This window comes from Rhinopithecus bieti, unplaced genomic scaffold (genome assembly GCF_001698545.2).
Source record: "Rhinopithecus bieti isolate Rb0 unplaced genomic scaffold, ASM169854v2 scaffold_15838, whole genome shotgun sequence".
Classification (NCBI taxonomy): domain Eukaryota; kingdom Metazoa; phylum Chordata; class Mammalia; order Primates; family Cercopithecidae; genus Rhinopithecus; species Rhinopithecus bieti.
In genome coordinates, this window is record NW_016808928.1 from 2633291 (window position 1) to 2656454 (window position 23164).

A 23164-nucleotide genomic window follows, 5' to 3' on the forward strand; every position below is an offset into this window, starting at 1 on the left:
CTACATACACATACGGACCATATACGCCCACACTCGGTCTCTGTGAAAGCACCAACTGTGTGACTGACTCCCACGAAGAATGCAAGTTCCTCCCCTTTCTCACAGTTACACTCAGGGGTGCTGTCCAAAATATTTAAGGACCAGAAGGGCCTAAGTCCAGGCCACAGCTGCTGACCAGGGTCCCCTCAGACCCTTATTGAGCCCAGCATTAAGCCTCTAAGTGCTGGGCCAGGAGTCTACAGTGGAGGTCCCAAATGGATGCAGAGTTTGAGACAGCAGATATTTACCAGCCAGCATCAAACATACAAATATTTAAAAACCAGCACAGCTCTGCTGGTCAACAGTCCCTGAATGTCAGCTCTGCTCATCTCACCTGCTGCTGAGATAAACCCTCAGGCATCGGGGTCAAGATGGCTTCCGGGTGCTTGCAGTCAACATCAATGAACAGATTCTGCTCTTCCTCAAGAGAAGATCTGTGATCTTAAAAATAAGCCAAAATGCATGAGCTTTACATTGAAATAATATATTCAGAACACTATAGTACACTAAAATAATATGTCAAGTATTTTGTGTAGACCTTTCAATTTTCCCTGCTTACTTGACACCCAGCTATTATTACGTTGAATTTTTAATAAATCCAATAAAATATTCTTTCCACAGGGTAATACAGTATTTGTCTGTATTTGAAATTTTCAGTATTCAAAGTTTAACTTCAAAAGGGAGAGGTGCCATTTGAATAGCTAGATAGTAAAGTGGCAATATTTTGGAATGTTAATGTTTTAGAATATTTCATAAATTGAATAGTTTCTTACTCTATATTTTACTCTATAAAATATCACGATCAGAAACAAGGAAACACAGCTAAGAATGGCTGAGAATGGTCACTGAAAACTGAGGTGAGTCAAAAGTCAATGAAAACTGAGGTGGCACTTAGTATATTTCTTGTGCCTCTCTCACTGGACACCTTAAGAAGCATAGCTTTCCAAAACTCAGTTTAAACAAACACTAAGTTCACAGTCGGGTGTGGTGGCTCACTCCCCTAATCCCAGCACTTTGGGAGACCGAGATGGCAGAATCACTTGAGCCCAGGAGCTCAAGACCAGCCTGGGCAACACAGCAAGACTCCATCTCTACAAAAAATTTAAAAATTAGCCAGGCATGGTGGTGAGCACCTGTACTCCTAGCTAGTCAGGAGGCTGAGGCAGGAGGATGGCCTGAGCCCAGGAGGTTGAGGCTGCAGTGAGCTGTGGTCATGCCACTGCACTCCAGCCTGGGTGAGAGTGAGACCCTGTCTCTAAAAAACAAGAAAACGCCTACATTCACTTTTTAAAACACTGGTAACTACATTAAAGCATCTACAAAATGGCTGGAAATCAGAAAAGCACAGGAAGTTTTAGGGGATAAAAACCTGAGTTATTCTGGTTCAAAGATCCCATACCCTGGCTGCAGAGAAATATCTGTCTAAGGGGCTTTAAAACCTAGTGATGCCCAGACTTTTCCCTCAGAGATCGACGGATCAGCCAGGGAAGGAGGGCCTGGCACCAGCATGTTTTACAAGCTTTCTAGTTAATTCTTAGGTACAACCAGGACGAAGAACAAAATTCTGAGCAAGCCTCTCATTTTATGGCTTAGGAAACTAGGGTTGGGAGTTAGGGATTTGCCTATTAAACCGCCGCATCTTTCCAACTGATCCCCCAGAGAGCACCCCCTAAACCACAGACAAATCATGACCTGCTCCCAGGGCCTGAGTCAGGGTTTCTCAGACTGCCCCACACACCCAGTCCTGGGGGACTCTGCCGGCCTGCAAATCCTGTCTCAGGGGCCTGGCATGGGCTCTGGGTGGGCAGTTGTGATCAGATCCTGGAGTCTGGGCCCCGGTCAGGGAGTTGCTGCTGGTGGCAGACACACTCCTTGAGGCAGTGAATACGGCCCCAAATCCCAACTCCTCACTGGACTGGGTTGCCTGTGCTTTCCAGGCGCTGTGTAAATATGGCCACCTCCTCAAAAGCTGTCCTTTGCTGCCCCAAGCACCTCATGGCACCCCTATCAGGGCACAATATTACTGCACATGTTATTAGAATGCACCTGCCTGTCTCCATCACCAAACAAACCCTTGGGGATGCTGACAGCTTTCCCCCACCTTGTCTGAGATGCCGAGGGCTTCATTAGGACTGAAAGAGGAAAAGGCCTCCTGAGTTACACCATGTCATACCAATTACACATTGTATCCGAGGCCGTTCCTTGAGGGAACACGTGATTGTAAAGCCCCTTCCAAGTACAGATATTAGCAAACGCTGCCCACATCCTAGCACCAGACAGGCATGTTAGAAAACTGGAGAAACAACCGGGAAATGCCAGGTCAGAGTCACAGCGACCCCTGTACGACAGTAAAGTCTCAGCCACCCTCCTGTAACTCGACCTTAGGACATCTGTGCACAAAGGCTCCGAGAAATTTCCTTGGACGGTGCATAACCCTGGCCTGCCGCTTGTTGCCACCATACATGACACCTCCACACCAGCTGCCTTTTCCACACATAACTGCAAAGACCACTGCCCCTTCGTGAGATTTTTAGAAAAACCTGGAAATTCTGCTATCTACTCCAAATCTCCCCTCACCAAGGAAAATGTTCCTGAAATCCCAGTTCAGGATGCTCACGACCTCAGCCCCTGTGGGACCATGCCCAGGAGGGCTGATGTGCTGTGAATAGAGAGTCCAATGCCAAGAATGCACAGTGACGGAGGCCCCTACGCGGCCCTCCCTAGATCCAGCCAGTGATTCTCAATGATCCCCAGCTTCTGGGTGCCCTCGGCCTAAAACGCCACCCCTGCAGGGCAGGGAGGCTGGGGTCAGCAGGGCTGATCCAGACCCAAACACTGAGCAGGCCGGTGCTACCCGAGGCGCAGGAGCCTGCACGGCCGTCCCCCAACCCCACGTCCTCCCCACAGGAAGACCCACAGGCACGGACCCTGTGCAATGAGAGACTTGGTCCTGATGAACGAGCGGCCCCTCTTGACAGCCGCTCTGGTCCTCTCCAGCCCGTCCTTGGTGCCGTCCTTCGCAGCCTTCACGAGCTTCTGCATCTGCGACAGAGAGGGAGATGTGAGAACGGGACGGTGGCAGAATCCACCTGCGACTTTCATTTGCCTGTTTTAAAAGAATACTGTCAAGTAGTCTGGTTCTTGTGAGCGCATGTGTCATGTGCAGTTCTGGGCTAGGTTTTGTTTTGGTTTTGTTTGTTGGAAAAAAGAAAAAAACAGACTTTGAAAACACAGGCCTTCCTGGACATGGTGAAAAATGTTCCCTGCCCCATTTGCAGTATTATATGTAATCCACCCACACAAAGAGCTACGTGGGGGTCACAGGTGAGTCACTAACGTGCACAAATGTCAAACAACTCGCACTGAATTAAATGGCAAAACAACTAACTGCAGACGCTCACAGCTCCAGTTCCGCCTTTTAACAAACTCCCCAGGGCTTCGCACCGCACCCCTTGTTGGGGCAAGGCCAGCTGTTGACAAGGCCACCTCACACGCATGGTCACAGGGACCCAGCCCCAGCCACGGGGCTGAATGCAAGGCCCGGCAAGTACTGCAGACACGCACGGGATCCACCCGAGGGAGGGTCGGGGTGCAGCACACTGCGGATGTCAGACTCGGAGGCCACGTCCCCCGGGCCTGGGGCTCCCTGCCTCCACTTCCTCAGACAGTGCCGTGCTGGACGCTCACGGCTGCCTGGACTCAGCCGTCTGAGGTGTCTCCTGCCATCTGATTTCTTACTCCTTAAAAACCGAACATCTGAGGTACCAGCCACTGGATGCTGAGTGATTCGTCTCTAAAAGATGATCTCTTATGGGACAACCGACGTCCCTTTCCCAGGGACCTCCCAAAGGGACCAGCAGTGCAGCTGAGAACCAGGCTCTCTTCACTCTGGGTCACATCACCGTGGGAGGAGCGGGGCTGCTGGACGCCAGCGTGCAGACAGTTGCTCTAGCCCTGGCCATGTCTGCCTGCCCTGGACTTCCAAACGCCTGAGGGCTGCCTTCGGGAAGTGTGCACCACGAACACCATGCAACACACCTGGCCTCACACCCGCGTCGCCCGCCCCAGCCCATCTCCATCACTTGCAACGCTGTCCCCCATCGACGGCGTTAACATCACGGCCCCCGTGGGCTCCCTCGCTCCTGCATCTCCCAACCCCACATGGGACCATGTCCCGCTGCCATTTCCTTGGCCCCTGCACCCATGCCCCTGCCTCCCGCCCGATGCTGCAGACAGCCCTGCCCGCCTGCGCGTATCCGTCCCGCACAGTCTGTCCACCTCCTGTTCTTTCTCAATCCCGGGTCTGGGCTGTGAACCCTTGGTTTTCAGCCAGCCTGTCAGGATCCCTGGACAGAGAATCAGAGAACTGCAAACCGACAAACTGGAAGGCCGCCACGCTCCCTGAGCCCCAGCTCCATGCAGAGCAGGTGAGACCCCGGGTTCCAGGTCATAGCCTCGGCCAGGTCTCCTGGCTCCCAGAGCTGACACGGGGCTGCTCTCACTAGGGAAAGCGAGTGTGCTGGGCCCGACCCTGGCTGCTTCCCCGGCCTTCCTTTCCCACTTCCCACAGTGCCCTCACCTGCTTCAGCCAGGGCACTCCCCGTGTCTGTGGAAATCTCCAAACGTAGCTCACACACCCCTCCCATGGCTCTGATGGTGCCCTCCGCTCCTTGGAAACCCCGCCACACTGCCTGCCGCCTCTGGCAGGTCCCATCAGACAGACGCTGGATGTGAGGGGGCAACGCGGCTTCCAGGAGGCGGCCGTGGCTTCGGATGGCCCAAGAACAACACTGTGGATGAGCCGGCTGCTCCAGAAGCCATGTGGAGTGCACGTCCCTTTCCAGTGAGTGCCACTCAACACATATGAATGATCACAAAATACCAGCAGGATAAAAGGTCAAATTCCAGGAAAAAGTACTTGACAGTGCCCTTTTAAAAGACATCGCGCGGAACAGACTGTCACTACACTCACATCCGGCAGTTCTCAAGCATTCCGGTCTCGGGGGCCCTGGACGCTCTTAAAAATTATGGAGAGCCCAAATGGCTTTCGTTTACGGGGTTTTACGTATCAATATGTACTGCATTTGAAGTTAAAATGCTGAAAAAGTTTGGATACTTTTATAAATGTTCATTTAAAAAATAATCAACCTATTACATGTTATCTTAAATAACATTGATGAAAAATTGCTGTGTTTTCCAAAACAAACAGAAAGTGGCATTGTTGTGCATTTCTGGAAACCCCTGTCACGTAGACAGCCGGACGGCATTGCGCCAGCTGTGAGGCCACAGCCGTGGAGCCTCCAGAATGTTCTTGGGTTCCCGGTAAGAGGGAGAGAGTGAAAGGCACAGAGCGTCTCAGAGTCCATGTGAGCCCAAAGCGTCGGGGGATGCCGGGAGCCCCGGACCACCCTTTGAGAACCGCTGTTGAGACAGCAAGGACCGACCGAGCCACGTGGTTTTTCTTTACTGCCCGGCCGGCGAGTGGGGGCAGCGGCCGGGGGCAAGACTCTACCTTCAGTTCATGCTTCTGCCTGAGCTGCTGAATCTCCACCGCGCCCACCGTGCTTGCCATCAACTCTCTCATCTTTTTCTCATAGTGCTCCTTTAAACGGGTTAGGTCATGAGAAAGCTACAGCATAAAGAGACACAGTCTTTTCACAAAAGGCTCTTTTGGTTCTTTGGGACAATTTCACATTGAGTGGATACTGGCAGCATCTGCAGTGGCACATCAGGCCTCTCCTGACTGGGGGCTTCTGGGACCACACGTGAGAGTCCCCATTACTAGCCCGGTTGGTCCCTGAGAGATAAATGCACAAACAGTTGGCCAGGCGCGGTGGCTCATGCCTGTAATCCCAGCACTTTGGGAGGCGGAGGTGGGAGGATCATTTGAGCTCAGGAGTTCAAGACCAGCATGGGCAACATGGTGAAACCCTGTCTCTATTAAAATCACAAAAATTAGCCAGGCAGGGTGGTGTATGCCTGTGGTCCTAACTACTTAGGAGGCTGAGGTAGGAGGATCGCTTGAGCCTGGGAGGTGGAGACTGCAGTGAGCCGTGATGGTGCCACTGCACTCCAGCCTAAGCGACAGAGTAAGACCCTGTCTCAAAAAAAAAAAAAAAAAAAAGAGAGATATAAATGCAGAAATGAGTTAAACATGGCATCAAAACACAGACACTATCCAGACACCAGGCTAGGGTCTTCTCCGTGCTAGACAGGAGCAAATGCACGCACACACAATATCTGTAAAATCCTTCATTTACATTTTGGTGGAATGAACATTATCCAATATATAAAAATACACAAAATTATTTTTATGTCAGCATCCAAGCAAAAGATACTTGTATTTAAACTGTACTGAAGGTGACATATTTTGGGGATGGCAGCATGGATTTTCAAGTCTCCAACCTGAGGTCACTTTGTCTCTAACTGACTGGGGACCCCCTGGATCCTTGTCTGTGTGGTCACAGGCACTTCAGATGCCCGTGGCTGAGGCCCCACTGCTCCCCTGGGGGCATTTCTCATGTCACAGACACTTTAATAAAATTCGAGATTTTTTTGAGATGACTTTTGAACATCTAGTTTTATTTTGGTCGTTTTTAAAATGTGACCGTTTAAACTAGAAAACTTGGTGCTGCCTGCAGCACTTTCATCCTGGTCAGGCCTAACCCAGAGGCGCCCTGTCTGCACCCCCACACAGTATTCCCCAGTCCAGGCCACCGTCCTGGCAATATGGAGGTGCAGGAGAGGCTGGAAATGCAGAGCCCGGCACTCCCAGGTTGTAATTCTGCACCACAAACCCACTGTGTGCTGGCTTTCCCCAGCTCCTTCTCCCAGCAGGGAGGGCTGCTGAACCACTGGCACTGCCCAGGCAGTCAAGGGCTCCTCTGGGATATGGGTCTGCCCCAAGGCAAGGGCAGGGTCTCCTGAGTTATTATTAAGGAGTGACTACTAATGCCTCTGGGCTCCTCAGTGGCCTGGCCCCGCTGTCCACAGCCCACCACGAAGGCGAAACCAAACAGCATGTAACCCACGCTCCAAGGCACCCACCGAGCCTCCATCTGTGACATCAGAGTCCAGCACTCTTCTTAAATCTCAGTTTAAATCAAGTGTCTGACTCAGCTACAGCAAGCTAAATATCATCTTAGCTATCAGCTCTGTTACAAACTACAATTGCAGGCTGGGTGCAGTGGCTCACGCCTGTAATCCCAGCACTTTGGGAGGCTGAGGCAGGCAGATCACGAGGTCAGGAGTTTGAGACCAGCCTGGCCAACACGGTGAAACCCTGTGTCTACTAAAAATACAAAAATTAGCTGGTGATAGTGGCTGCCTGTAATCCCAGCTACTTGAGAGGCTGAGGCAGGAGAATCGCTTGAACCCGGGAGGTAACCTGAGATCACGCCATTGCACTCCAGCCTGGGCGATAGGCGAGACTCGTTTCAAAGAAAAAACCAAACAAACAAATAAACAAAAAAACAGAAAAATTACAATTGCAGCTTCGTTGGTTGTTTAAATCGCTATTGTAATAATTATGGTGACAGAAAAGATCAAATTCCTGGAAGAACTTGTGAATGAAACTGGGTAGGTGAGCTGACCGCCATGATCTGGTAGATTTTCCTTGAGTTTCATGAAGCAGGTTCACAGAATATGAGAATTGTAGGCAACCCATAATCACTTGCAAACCATAGGGATGTGGCAGCTACGTCCAGGAGTGAAATCTCCGCTTACTGGGGGCTACTAGGGGACGGGCGGGATAAAACCGGTTATCACCAACTGTCACTATGGCGGGCATCGGGTCACCATCTGTATCAGTAACACAGGACTGGCTGGCCTCAGACGAGGACTGCGTGTGGCCTGCATCTCAGCCTCACACAGAAAGTACATGGAGATCACTGCAGATGAGCACAAATCTATCCTTTTACAAATAGTCAAAAAAAACTCTAACAACAAAAACCCTGTGGCACGGCCCGGCACCACCGAGACCTGGGATGTGTCTCAGCTGAACAGTTCCCAGGTTCCATGGCTCACAATCATCCAATTCCAGAATTCATGCCTTACAGCTCTGACGTCCCACCTCACACCCTAATCTCAAGACTTTTCCACACACACACACAAAAATAAAAATTCCCTGTAAGAAAGAAATTCCCAGGCTGGGTGCGGCGGTTTACACCTGTAATCCCAGCACTGTGGGAGGCTGAGATGGGCAGATCACCTGAGGTCAGGGGTTCGAGACAAGCCTGGCTAACATGGGGAAACCCCATCTCTACTAAAAATACAAAAATTAGCTAGGTGTGTGGCGGGCACCTGTAATCCCAGCTACTTGGGAGGCTGAGGCAGAAGAATGGCTTGAACCTGGGAGGCGGAGATTGCAGTGAACTGAGATCACGCCATTGCACTCCAGCCTGGGAGACAGAGTGAGAATCCATCTCAAAAAAAAAAACAAAGAAAGAAAAGAAAAGAAAAAAGAAAGGATTGTCACAGGGCAGTTTAGAAGCTTTTGTCCCTTAACATCTAACATCTTCTATTTTTACCTCTTCCTGTTCATGCTGAACGTGTTAAAGTTCAAAACCTGGCTTAAGGCAAAGTGCAGATGTGCTATGTCTCAGGGAACCCCGATCCCATCTACTCAGTGTTCTGCCAACGGTGCTATGTGCAAAGCACATAATACATTAAAACACAAGCAATTCAGAGAATAACTACTTTCTTATTCCAGGTGGTGAGCTCATTTAAGACTTTTTTTTTTTTTTTTTTTTGAGACGGAGTCTCGCTCTGTCGCCCAGGCTAGAGTACAGTGGCACGATCTCGGCTCACTGCAAGCTCCGCCTCCCGGGTTTACGCCATTCTCCTGCCTCAGCCTCCTGAGTAACTGGGACTACAGGCGCCTGCCACATCGCCCGGCTAGTTTTTTTGTATTTTTTTAGTAGAGACGGGTTTCACCGTGTTAGCCAGGATGGTCTCGATCTTCTGACCTCGTGATCCGCCCGTCTCGGCCTCCCAAAGTGCTGGGATTACAGGCTTGAGCCACCGCGCCCGGCCATTTAAGACCTTTTAAGTGGTTTACAGAAGTTTAATTTCTCAATCCTTCCACGACGATACTTAACCATATGAAACAAGAGACGTCTTCTCCTTTGCCAATATCTTATGCTTTCCCCAAACTACTAATCAGCATCTTAACAAATCACTAAGAAGTAGTAGGTGGATCACAATCGTATATTCACAGCCCCCTGCCCGTGTCAACACAAGAGCACTGTCCCTCACAGGTGCCCAAAATACATACTTGCTTTTTGTGGTTGCTGCGCAGGAAGGACCTGGGAATCCCATTCTTGCACTCCGAGTCACTCTGCTCTTCGTAACTTTCAAATTCACTCGAACTCCATCCGTATTCCAAAGAGCTGTTTCCACCTTCATCCCCATTCTCAACATCATCATAAATCATTTCATCTGAGTGCATAAATTCCAAAATGAAATTAAAACTTTAGAATTCCATGTGAGCTGTTTTGTGCCTGTTTGTGGTTTTACCGAGTTATCTAGAGCTGGGGGTGGAGGCAAATCTGAATCATGCTGAGGACCCTGCAGAGCCCCGGGCGGGCTCCACGGAAGCTACTGTGCAGAGCCTCCACCACCCGGGCAGTGCCAGGGAAAAGCGCTTCAGGCATTTCTCACAAGTGCCGCTGCCCCATCTGTACCCTGAGGACCACCTGGCTACGGGCATCCGCCACAGTCATGTCAGATAACTTGTCAGCCTTAGAGAACCTCCCACGAAGAAAAATCTTCCTTTATATAAACTTACGGGATGTTTTGAAAATTAGAGAGAGAATTGGTGGACAGATGATAGGCAGGTAGATGGATGGTGGAGTATAGAACTAGGGATAGGTGGATGATACAGATATTCAAGTACCAGCACTAGCAAGAAAATACACATAGATTTTTAAATTTTCAATGCTGTGATGCTAACAAGACTTTTAGAGAATGAAAATGACATTCTTCAAAATACCAGAATATTAGAGTCTCTCTAAATCTTTTATGACTCACACAAGCATAAATGTTTCTTTATTTTACCTGGTTTCTTAGACATAAATAACCTCTTAAGAATAATCTCCATGCCTTAAAAATATTAAATTTATTCTTTATGCACCCACAATCATTCACTATAACAAAACTTGGCCTTAAAGATCCTTAGTAATTAAGCACTGAGGAATATATACATCTTAGCACAGAAGTAACATTCAAAACCAACACTTCCTTTCATTGGAAATGCAAAATTAGACATGAACCTGTCACTTATCATCCCTAGATATTTGAAATTACCCTATCCTTGTAATATTTCTCCACTGACTACAAAACAGGTCCTCCAAATGTCTAAAAGTTCTAGCAAAGCCATAAAATGTGTGAAATGAGCTCACTCTGCAGAAGCTGCAGTGTGTTCCGTGTGCCACAGGCAATGATCACCACCCGGGCACCCGGCAGCCTCAGCAACTCAGCTCAGCAGATGAACAGGTCAAGTCCTTGCACAACTGCCTGAAATTTGGGGCCGAGCGTCATCCTGAGAGCTCATTCATGTGCCCAAGAGCCAAGAGTCACCCTGAGAGCCCACCCACGTGCCCAAGAGTGGAGGGGCTGCAGCCTCTACCATGGACTAGTGGACTCAGAAAGGGCACCCCTACACGGCCCGGTGGGTGTCTGCACGGTTCCTCCAGCCTGTCTTAGGACCTCCACCCTCTACACGCCCCGGTGTGTGTCTGCACTCTCCCTCCAGCCTGCCTTAGAATCTCCATCCCCGACACACCCCAGTGTGTATCTGGACTGTCCCTCCAGCCTGTCTTAGAACCTCCACCCCCTACATACCCCAGTGTGTGTCTGCACTCTCCCTCCAGCCTGTCTTAGAATCTCTACCCCCTACACACCCCGGTGTGTGTCTACACTCTCCCTCAACCCTGTGATAGAACCTCCATCCCCTACATGCCCTGGTGTGTGTCTGCACTCTCCCTCTAGCCTGTCTTAGAACCTCCACCCGCTGCACGCCCCGGTGTGCGTCTGCACTCTCCCTCCAGAGGTTCTAAGGAACCTCCATCCCCCATTTCCTTGCATCCATCTCTGGACTTCCAACTTTTCTGGTCTACATAAAACAAGTCCACACAGACATGGTTTTTATACATGTTATCTTTTTCACCTCAATTAGATTTTCAGCCCTTTGAGAGCTGGAGCTACATTTTCTGTATTCAGCACAGCAGTTGGCCAGAGTCTAATCAATCAATCTAGTTCTCTCAGGGCCTTGTTAGGGCTCCGGGGACCTGGCCACAGGATCAGGCAAGTTCAGACGCCGTTACCTTAGCTCTATTACAACTCAGGCTACTCAGAGGCATGAAAAATGGGTGGTTTTCAATGTTTTAGAAACGCAATTGCTGTTCTGGCCCCCGGCATACGTGGAACTTCCAAGGACTTTGAAGGGTCTTGCTAACCATCAATTCAGTGAATTACTTATGTCCTCTTGAATGCCTGGGCTCGCAGATTTGTGGTTCTAAAACTGGACGTTAAATCCAGTCACCCTGACATGTGTTTTCTGACCGAGCCAGTGACTAGGGCAGTGCCATCGACTTATTTTCCGTGATAACAATCTTGTCGGCCCTTAGCCCAGCGTATTTAAAAAGTGGCCCTACGGAAGTGTTGGCTGCACAGTAAGCATACCTAATGCCACTCAACTGTACGTATGGAACTAGCTGAAACGAATATTTACAAATACCCTGACACAATTAAAAAAAAAAAAAAAAAAAACAGAAAAAAAGTGGCCCTGTGTGGCCTTTGTAACATCTCCCACTTGCTCCTTGTGTTTTGAGAGCCCCGAACTCTAAATGAGTGAGGAAATGCGGGTGCACTACCCCACGGGCTCCTCTCAACGCAACGAGGAAATGCGAGTGCACTACCCCGCAGGCGCCTATCAACGCCAGGAGGAAATTCGAGTGCACTACCTCACCGGCTCCTCTCAAGGCAATGAGGAAATGCGGGTGCACTACCCCGCAGGCTCCTCTCAACACCATGAGGAAATGTGGGTGCACTAACCCCTGGCTCCTCTCAACGCAAAGAGGAAATGCGGGTGCACCACCCCACGGGCTCCTCTGGACGCAGCGAGGAAATGCGGGTGCACCACCCCACGGGCTCCTCTCAATGCAACAAGGAAATGCGGGTGCACTACCCCATGGGCTCCTCTCAATGCAGCGAGGAAATGCGGGTGCACTACCCCACGGGCTCCTCTCGACGCAACAAGGAAATGCGGGTGCACTACCCCGCGGGCACCTCTTAACACAACTTGATGCCAGCACACTGTCACTTTCTCCTCTTGCTTTTTGCTCACCATGGCTTCTGAGTTCTTATAAATATACACATATACACACATATAATTTCTTCGTTTTTCTGCTGCTGTGCTGTGAGTGGTTTACTGGATACTTCTGCAGGGTGCCCTCCTGCAGCCACCAGGCTTTCCAGTCTCCCGCTCCTCAGGACAGCTCTGCACAGAGCATCCCACGGGACCCTCCTGTGGCGGCGTGAGCTTCTCTCGGAAACTGGCTCCCTGCCCCACCACCGCTATGGATGGCCTGTTAACTCCTGCTTGTGCTGTCCTTACAAAGGGGACACACTGGGCCTTGCCACACAGCAGACGGCTGACTGCTGGACTTCCACAGTGTGCTGGGTTCTGAGTCACCAGACCACGCCTTCTGCAAGGAACGCCCAACGCAGCTGGACAAATTACCCCAAAATGCATTTCAAACTTGTTTTTACAGCAACTAGCCTTTGGTCCTCACTTTATTTGTGGCATCTATTTAAGTAAACTTCCTATGAGCACACTTACCTGCAAGCACCTAGGAGTTTTCCTGATCAACAGGATGAAACCACTCTGTCTCCATGACAGCAAGCATACCTCCATCTAGTACTGGGTATGGAACTCCCCAAAACGGATTTGGGGAATGAATAAATTAATAAATGCCTTGGGGTCCTCCCCATTACGTTTGCGGTAGATTTTAAGAACACGTCCTTAATTCAGCGAAGTGAGTTTCCTTCTATCAGGAGTTGTTAATGTTGGATGGCCACTGAATCTCCGCAAGTGCTTTTTAAACACATGCTGAGAGAAGCATGCGGGTTTGTGTCCGTTAATCTGGGGAAATCGTGTTACAAGAGCTCCCCAAAGGATCCTGAGCTGCCGCCATGAATGTAAGAGGTAAGATGGGCTCTTGCTTATGTGTCAGGGTCATGCTGGATTCAATTTCCTGACATTTCAAGAAGGAAATGTAGCATCAACCCTTGTGGGTGAGGGGCGTTTACAAGTTTATCCCAACATTATAAACTAATTTACACCACATCCTTGCTTCTGCTATTCACTGGAACCGTGCATGTGACAGAGGCGTTTGTCTGCTCCCTGAAGGCTCAGTAAACCCCAGCATAAAAACATCTAAGCCTGGTGGGCTGTTCTGCACAGTAATTAAGCAAATCATTCAATATCTTGGATCGCTATAGGTTTATTCATGGTTTTTATTTTGGGTATATTTGATTCTTCAAGGCAATTTTAATTTAATCTAACTTTTGACAAAAGTTATTTATAGCATCCTCTTATGGTTTTTACAATTTCTACTGCAGTTACATCCTCTTGATCAACTTTTTCCTCGCTCCCTCCCTCCCTCCCTCCCTTCCTTCCTTCCTTCCTTCTTCCATCCCTCTCCTCGCTTTCTCTCTTTCGTCCTAATATAACCAGAGGCTTGTCTATTTTTGTACTATTTTTAAAGAACCAATCTTTGGTTTTGTTAATACTTTATGTTGCTTCCTGGTTTTTTATTTCATCATTTTTGCCTTGCCCATTATTTTTTTCCTGTCACTTCCCTCAGTTCACTGTTTTCTGTTTTGTTTTCTTTTTTCTTTTCTTTTTTTTTTTTTTTTTTTTGAGATGGGGTCTCACTCTGTTGCCCAGGCTGGTGTGTAGTGGCGCAATCTTGGCTCACTGCACTTCCCAGGTTCAAGCAATTCTCTGCCTCGGCCTCCTGAGTAGCTGGGACTATAGGCGCCCACCACCACGCCCGGCTAATTTTTGCACTTTTAGTAGAGATGCGGTTTCACCGTCTTGGCCAGGTTGGTCTTGAACTCCCGACCTTGTGATCCACCCACCTCGGCCTCCCAAAGTGCTGGGATTACAGGTGTGAGCCACCATGCCCAGCCTGTTTTATTAACACGTGCCATTATGTCTATAATTCCTTAGACTTTGAAATCTATACTGTATAGTTTATTAATGTTTTCATTATCATTCAAGTCAATATATTTTCTAGTTTCTATTTTGTGTTTATCTTTGACCATGAGTTACAGAGTAGTATATTATTTTTAATTTCTAAATGTTTGTGTTGAATTTTTTTACTGATTTTACTCAACTGTTATCAGGAAATAAGGTCTGAACACCCATTCTTTGGCATTTGTTAATACTTGTTTTGAGACATACTATATAATTTTTTTTAATTCCATGTGTTTAAAAAAATACATATTCTGGAACTACTTGCTTCAAGGATCTGCATATGACCTTCAAGTCAATCATACTACGTTGCTGTTGCTGTTCTAGTCTGTTATGGTTTACTGTTTTGTGGTTTTGGAGACAGTTTTCACTCATTTCCCAGGCTGGGGTGCAATGGCACAATCTCGGCTCACTACAGCCTCTGCCTCCCGGGTTCAAGCGATTCTCCTGCCTCAGCCTCCCAAGTAGCTGGGATTACAGGCACCCACCACCACGCCTGGCTAATTTTGTATTTTTAGTAGAGATGGGGTTTCACCATGTTGGCCAGGCTGGTCTTGAACTCCCGACCTCAAGTGATCCACCCACCTTGGCCTCTCAAAGTGTTGGGATGACAGGCGTGAGCGACTGTGTCTGGCCGGTTTACTGATTTTATGTCCAGGATCTGTCAATAGCAGACAGAGTTTTCTTAAAATCTCTCACCCCAATAGTATATTTACATATTTCTGATTAAGCCTTGTTATAGTTTGCTTACATATCTTAAGGCTATGCTGTTAGGTGCATATGAGTTTAGAACTGTTACATATCCTTCTCATGAATTATTCCTCGCTTTATGGCTTAACGTTTAGTGTATTATTATAGTGATACTGGCAATACTTTGGTTAGAATTTGCATTATATTTCTTTTTCCATCCATTTACTTACAAATCTTCTGTACCCTTATGTATCTCTCATAAGCATTTATGGCTAGCTTTGCTATTTTACCCAATCTGAGGATTTCTTTTACTGGCAATAGGATCCACTTTGCTATGCATACCAATATGTTTGTACTTATGTTGCAGTCTTTTCTTATACGATTTGCAAAGCTTTCTTCTTTTATATTTTCTTGCTTTTACCAGACTCGGTTTTGCTCTACTGGTTTCAAAGTTAAATAATCTATTCCTATTTTCTTAGCAGTTACCCATAAAATGCAAACTTGACCAATCATAGCAAAAAAAAAAAAAAAAAAAAAAAAAAAAAAAATCAGTAAAAAATGCTGACTTCAGAACTTCAGAACACATGGCATGAACTGTCACCTTGTCCTTCAGTCGGCACTGGCTGGGGTTCTGGCTCCATCTTAAACTCAATCAGCGCTGTCAGGGCTGTCTTGAGCGGCGCTAGTGTGGACTTTCCACACACCCGACACCTCCTGGGCTCCCCACTCCCTCCGGCCTCCCATCACCTCCTTCGCAGTTCAGTGTGCTCTTCCCTGCAGGGAGCGCATCATTAACTATTTCCGTAGATTCCACGGGCAGCAAGTCCCCCGGCTCTGCCTCATGCGGCCCATCTCCCTTTTTAAAGGACAGTACTTCGCTGGATGTGGCCGCTCAGGCTAAAAGGGCCACTTCCTTCTTCGCGTCAAGAACCCGCCCCCAGCCTGTGGGTAGAATGGCAGTTCCTTTGTAGGGAGCCATGTTTTCTCTCTAGTAGCTCTGAGGAGATTCACCCTGGGCTTGGTGCTCTGCGGTCTCCATTGTACTGGCCTAGCTATGGATCAACGTGTAATTCATCTTGCTTTGAATCTGTATTTCTAAAATCTGAGAATTTATATTTTTCTTTAATTGTACAGAAATCTTAATTATTTCTTTGAATATTATCTTGGCCTGATTCTATTTTCTCATTGATGTCATTTATTTGACATACATTGCTGCTTCTCAGCCTCAGTGTTTCCTACCTCTTTGCCAACATTTTCCGTACCTTTAACTCCTCTGCTTGCTTGGAATAAGTAAGATTAAACTGCCCTATTTCAAGTGTTATAAGCAGACACACAAATGTGCACAAACACCAACATTCCACCACACATCAATAAGCCATTCTAGAAGCAACATACAAAACATGAATACAGAAAACGTCTGCACTGTCCACTAAACAGTCAACTTTTGCATCCAGAGGGAAAGGCTGCTGAGTGGAATCTCCTCAAATCAATTCCAGACAAAATCAAACCTGGTTCAGAGTCTGAGTTTTCCCTTGGAACGTCATCGTAAATTGCTTCTTCTGGATCTGGAATAAACAGGGAGAAACACTTTAAGCAGTGACCAACATAAACCTCGTGCAATTTAAATTCTATAGGCCACAGTCGCTGACGATGTCATGATTATTCAAAAAGTTGGCTTATAAGGATCGTTTTTTTTAAATTTATTTTTACTTATTTTTTCTTTGTCCTAATCAGTAGACAGCGAGGGCTGTAAGGCAGGGAACAGCACCTTACCAAAGCATAAGCATTATTTTTAGGGCAGAATAATTTGTTGGGAATGAAGGATGTCTGTTTAAATGGACCAGATGTAAAATGTCACTAGGAAGGAGATTTATGGTTTCCAGGCCAATCTTATTCTATGATTGTGTGTTCAATTAAACATTTCTATATGGCTCTCTTACAAGCATTTCAAGCTTATGAAGTTAAGTTCTGACGCACAAAAAAATACAACATTGGTGCACGGAATTCCAGAAACAAGAAAAGAGCCCATCAGTGCTGGATAAACCGGAAAACCATCCAAATAAACCAATGACACCATGATTTTGTGCCACTGAAAGTAAAAAGTAGTAGCAAGTATCAAAATGCTAAACATATAGGACAGTGTTTCTCCATCTGTATCATATGCAACACTGGGGTTCTGTGAAAGCGAAACCATTTCATAAAAAAGAAGGGAAGTTCTGGAAGCAAAACCATGCTGTACAAGACGACCACAAAGGACACCAACAATGAGCCTGAGGTTTACTCAAATATCTGTAAGAGTTACACGCTTCACATGAAAATCCATTTCATAAAAAGACCTTTAAATCAAGGTTCCACTCATTGACTAGTGGTGCCCTCCCTGCAAGAGAACGTCCAAACTACGACGTATGACTGTCGAAAACATACAGGCAAACGCTTCCCAAGCCACTTAAGAAAGAAAATGAGAGCAACAAACCCGAACTCTCCCCTAACATCCCGCCACTGCTCCTGTCCCCACGTTAGCGGGAAATAAACATTCAGGAAAATTCCTTATCTGCTGCTGTTGTCAAGCTCCAGTATTACAGATGCTCTTTCTTTTAATAGCATTTACCATCTGCAACCACAGTAAAGATTTCTACTCCTCTTAGATAACGTTCAGGGACTGCTAGCTTGGAGATCATATTTCCAAATATAGTTATTCTAATTCACTGTCATCTGGACAATAAAAATGAGTAATGAGAAGAAAATCAGACAAATTTTACTTTGGAAATAAAACTGTTAGCAAACAGCCAAGACAATAATTTAATCCTGCAATGATCCTGCTTTAACAGTGACCTAGTGGAATCATCTAATTACACTAAGATCTTTGTTTTAACAGTCATAAATAAAACCAGAATGAAAACTTCCAGGAGACAGTTTAATAATCAGGAGGTAACTAAGATGGTTCTACCTTGTAAGCTGATCATACAAAACAGTTACATAGAAATTAGTGAGCCAGTGGATAATGAGAGGCATAATCAGGAAAGTAATCTTTACTTTTCCTTTGAAAATTAAAAAAACAAGTAAATCTAGCTAAAAATCTTTCAGCCTTTGAAGCCGCAGGTGGGACTGCAGATCTGGCCACTTGGAGGTGGGCTGGCACAGCCAACTTAAAGGGAGAAAGAATGCCTTTGGGTTTACTCTTAATCGTATGGAAGCTTAAGTCATATGTTGGAAGTGCACTTGCTTTAATCCACACACAGACGGTTCATAATCCTACAGGTTTAAATGTACATAAAAATAGAGTTTGGAACTCTGCTCTACTGTTTGCACTGCAGATTGCCATCATTTCAAGGGTGAGATTATAAATAAAATGATGCACTTCTGGATGTTTCCTGTTTCTGAAATCTGAACATGAATCATTCACATGACCAAAATTGTGTTTTCTCAAAATACATGTCTAGTCTGTCCTTTAAGTAATAGTTCTCTTAAATAAGCTATGATATTAATCAGATCATTACCAGTTAGCTTTTCAAGCACATTTGCTTCAGGCTATTGTTTTGGAAAAATACGCTACAGAACTTTTTTTAAGTTACAAATAAATGAGAATCTGTTGTTTGGAATCTGTTGTTTCTGCCAAAGGTAAATTAACAAAAGATTTACTCGGGAATCCCCATTTAAATTTATATGATTTGATAAAATACCAAGTTATGTAAAATAAAGTGTGTACGGGAAAAAGAAGGTAGGCCCACCCGCCCCCTCTTCAAAGCGGGTGCCAGACACCGAATCTCCCTGGGAATCACTGCCAAGCGCAGGGTAAGCGTCTGGGTGGTGGCCGACCGCAGCTGCAGGTCAGAGTTTCTGTTCCCCACATACCTCACTGTTACCACAATAACAAAGCCTGTGCTAGAAAGAAACGACCAGGAAGAGTGAGGGTGTGGACGTGGAGAGCTGGGGTGGCCTCACGGGAAGTGACAGCTTCAGGGAACCCTTGGAACCTTCTGCATAGTCAGCCCGTGTTACTATTTTCAGTAAATAAATATCTTGTTAGCGTTTTAGATCTGATGGGACCTGAGACTCAGGGACCCGGCCCCGCCACAGTGGCGTCTGTGGAGCGTGGTGAGGATTCTGGCTGTGGGCGGCTGGGGACTTACTCTCCATCCAGGCTGTGTTGGCCGGGTCTGCGGCCCAGCGAGCCAGTGCGCTGTCCTCTCGACTGACTTGATCTTCACTTAAAGAAAACAAACCATAAAGTCAGAATATTCAGGCACAGCCCAGTCACATGGCTGCCAACTGCCCTGCAGAGTGTGTGCGCGTGCGTGTGCGTGTGTGTATACATATATATATATATATATATATATATAAATATTACTATACAGGGAATCACATATTTTCCAAGCTAATATTATAGGACATCCCAAGTTCAAGTTTTCACTCATAACTCTGTAAGTAAGTATTCCAGATGTTCCACCTACGCACGGCACAGAACACGGGGCGAGGGCAATACAGCAGCAATACGGTCCTTGCCCTACAAGGCCTGAACTGTCTTCTGGTTTTTCAGCCACCCCTTTGAGGACCTCTTAGGCCCTTCTCATGACGCTGGGTGGTAGAGATGCCAGTGGGCAACGCAATGGGCCGTCTCCATGTCCAGGAGCAGGTCAGTGGGAGAAGAGATGCAAGGCCACTCAGTATAAACTGTGGTGCTCTGCCCACAGCAGGTGGTCACATGGGCCACCAGAGTCCTGCACACACAGGGACTGGGATGACTGACTGGGATGTCACCCTTGGCAATGGGAAGCTGTGGGAATGCTCTGCTCGGAAGGATGGTGAGGTCAGACTCACCACGCACACTGAGCGTCGCCCCAGGAGAGGCACCACTGCTGACGATGAAACGCAGCAGGGATCAGGCCTCTGGACACTGCATCCCATGGGGAGTTGTGCAAGGATGAGCCCAGTGGCAGCGCAGAGACACTGCTGGGAAGGCAGAGACCGGAAGCAGGGTGAGCACCCAGAGGTGTGTACGGAGGCCCCAAAATGTTTTTTATGGGAAGGTCGTTTAACAAGAATTTACGTGACAAATCCATGCAGAGCACCCCATGATGACAATTTCACAGCAAAAAGCTCTAACAGGCCCCAGGTACCTGCAGGCTTCTTCAGGATGAGGAAAAGCCGTGTCCTCGTGACACCCCATGGTGCTGGGGATTCCCAATGTCTGGTGACGGCCCCGTGGGTGCGGGATGCCCTTCCTGTGAACGGCCCCCGGTGGGTGCTGGGGGGATGCCCTGTCCTGGTGACGGCACCCGTGGGGTGCTGGGGGATGCCCCTGTCCTGGGTTTGGACGGCCCTGTGGGTGCCTGGGGGATGTCCCATGTCCTGGGTGACAACCCTGTGGGTGCTGGGGGATGTCCCGCGTCCTGGTGACGACCCCCGTGGTCTGGGGGATGCCCCCGTGTCCTGGTGACGCCCCGTGGGGTGCCTGGGGATGCCCGTGTTCCCCTGGGGTGATGGCCCCCGTGGTGCTGGGGGATGCCCGTTCCTGGTGACGGCCCCAGTAGGTGCCTGGGGGAAGCCCCGTGTCCGGGGTGACAGCCCTGTGGGTGCTGGGGGATGTCCCGCGTCCTGGTGACGACCCCGTGGGTGCTGGGGGATGCCCCGCGTCCTGGTGACAGCCTCGTGGCCGCTGGGGTTGCCCCATGTGCTATGCTGTGCACGTGTGGAATTAGGATGCGGCCCCCTGCTCTGAGAACTTATCACATCAACAAGGAGCATTCTTGCACTTTCAAAGTTTAAAATAGTATCAAAACAAAAGTTACCTAAAAGGTAAAAGAAAATCTGAATCAAATAGAAACAGTATTCTAAACTATTCATAACTATTTCCATGTTTGAAAAATTTCATCCTTTTGAAGATCATTTAAGGTTTAATCACACTACATGCTACATTCATTTTCTTCAAAATAATTCCTATTTTCAATGCACGTTATTTTTCACAGTACATTTTAGATCACCAGTGATAACACGCTAACACTCATTTTCAATTTTACATAAAATCTGCAATTTCTAATGGAGAACCCTGGCTGGACCTACCTGGTGGTACAACTCTGTCTAAACTGGGGCGAGAGCACTGCTCGCGTGGGTGCTGCTCGCCAGACACTCCACCTGCCAGAAGGGGGTTTCACGGGGGACGCTTTACCCTGCAAAGGCCGCCTTCATGATAGAAAGGAGAAAAGCAAATGAGGGAAAGCAGCAGCAGGGCCGTGACAAGGGCCGAGACTGGACACACCTGCACGGCTGAAATCAGACCCAGTTACCAGGCCCTCACTCCGCTCGTCCTGACTCTACATTTCCAGGGGACACTCGCCTGGGAGGGACCTGAGGCAGGAGGTGGAGCTGGGACAGCCCCTGCCGCGCAGAGCTGAGGATGGCGGGCAGGGATGCACACCAGTATCCCCGCGTCCAGATCCTCAGGAGAAAGGCGGGAATTCAGCAGGTGTGGGAAGATGGAGGGAGGCAGATACCTGTTTGGAGGCTCCTCGGAACTCAGAGAATTGGGCTGGCGATCTTCCATGACTTCCGCTGTTTCTGCTGGGAAAGGAAATAAGTGATGCTGCTTTACGCGCGACAGAAATGCTTACGAAGTTGGTGTTTTTACCCTTGAAAATGATTTCACACATTCCCTTCTTATCAGTGGGAGGCTTATCTTAGCATAACGATGATTACCTAATAAATGTAAAATATTTTAGCTCTTAGATAAACTGCACCAGCACCCAGATGCATCAGGCTAGAGCTAGGAAGAAACAGGATGTTCTCTCCCATTCTGCACATCCATGGGAGTGACGGCTGTGACCTGCACCCAGATGCATCAGGCTAGAGCTAGGAAGAAACGGGATGTTCTCTCCCATTCCACATGTCCACAGGAGCCATGACTGTGACTGGCCTGAAGGGGCATCCACCTGGCACACTCAAAAGATGTTCAAGAGAGGAGTAGTTACGCTTGAGACATGTGACACCAACTTTCACTCACACACACTCACATCCCTCCATGCACAAATACACGCACGGTGAGACCCAACTGGCGATTCCTTCCCGCCCATCTGTGGCTCTCCAGGGTGAACGGTGAGCCGTGAGCAAAGCCACAGTGCAGGCTTCTCAAACATTCTACGCAGGTGAGGTACGAACTTAGACGATCAAAGAACAGCCTGAGACACCAGTGCAGAAGGAGTAGACCCTCCCACCTCGGAGGGCTCTTGGGCAGGAGCCAGCCAGAGTCTGTGATGGCTGTACCGCGTGCGGGCTGCGTGGTCCCCTGAGAAATCTGCCACCGCCCAGCCGCGTGGCACCAAGAATGACGTGGGGAAGGAGAGCCAGCAGCACTCGGTGGCTGCCGTTTATCCCCACACTAGCAGCTGTCCATGAAACACCTTCTAAAGGGAATTTATCTTTGTGGTGAGTAACAGTTTCTCAACCGTTTTCAAACAGCAGCAGTTGGCTCAAAGTCCGAGAGAGCTAAGCTCAATGTAACCTGCTTGGAGATCTCATCCATGAAAACAGGCCCCTGGTCACACCAGGCGCCGCCACACAGCTGGACGCTGAACAGCAACAGACACGGGATGCCGGGAGGGCTGGGGGCGTGGATCTGCGGGCAGCGCTGTGAATCCCACAGGCATCTGCTGGTTCAGTGTTCTGGGTCACCTTCCTGAGGGGCAGGTGTCAGGGCAGAGGCAGGATCTGAAATCCAATCTGCCCACTCCCAAAACTGCCCTTCCCGTGCTACTACACTGCCTCAAAGAAACACCCAAAGAGCCACAAAGCTTTTACTAGTGTTCTGCAGAGGGACAAAGGCAGGACGTGCTGCCCGGCAGCAATCTCACTGTACGGCAAGAACTGTTTCCCCCACGGGGGCGTCCAGGAGCTCAGACTCCCATCCCCAGGGCACACACATTAGCCTTCTCAGGGGTCCACCCCTGGAAACTCTTCTGTCCTCCGTCTTTCAGGGAATTAAGTTGCAAACTGAGTCTGTCAAGGTCAGAAGCAGGCAGACATTGCACACCAGGGAGTCACCTGAACAGCTCCAAGCAGTAGCGCACCCAGAGGCTTCTGGCCACAAGAGGCCCGTGCGTAAACAAGAGCAGGACCTGCCTGCGGATGTCTTCAGAGCTGGTGTCGGTCAGCAGGAAAAACAACGGAACCTGGCCATCCCAG

General features: G+C 48.3%; 1 protein-coding gene across 5 annotated transcripts in view; it reads right to left on the reverse strand.

Moving 5' to 3' along the window:
- The window catches only part of ARHGEF10 (Rho guanine nucleotide exchange factor 10), a 122793-nt gene that overhangs the window by 82140 nt on the left and 17489 nt on the right, over nt 1-23164 (reverse strand). For 2 of the 5 annotated variants that reach the window (XM_017887848.1, XM_017887847.1), the window contains exons 5-11: nt 21481-21547; nt 19120-19196; nt 16498-16554; nt 9314-9477; nt 5552-5668; nt 2967-3081; nt 374-480 (exon numbers count right to left, since the gene is read on the reverse strand). In XM_017887848.1, the coding sequence (XP_017743337.1) occupies nt 374-480; nt 2967-3081; nt 5552-5668; nt 9314-9477; nt 16498-16554; nt 19120-19196; nt 21481-21547 (704 nt within the window). Of the gene's footprint in view, nt 1-373; nt 481-2966; nt 3082-5551; nt 5669-9313; nt 9478-15590; nt 15758-16497; nt 16555-19119; nt 19197-21480; nt 21548-23164 lie in introns of those variants that run through there. The other 3 variants (XM_017887849.1, XM_017887850.1, XM_017887851.1) reach the window with 3 other exon arrangements.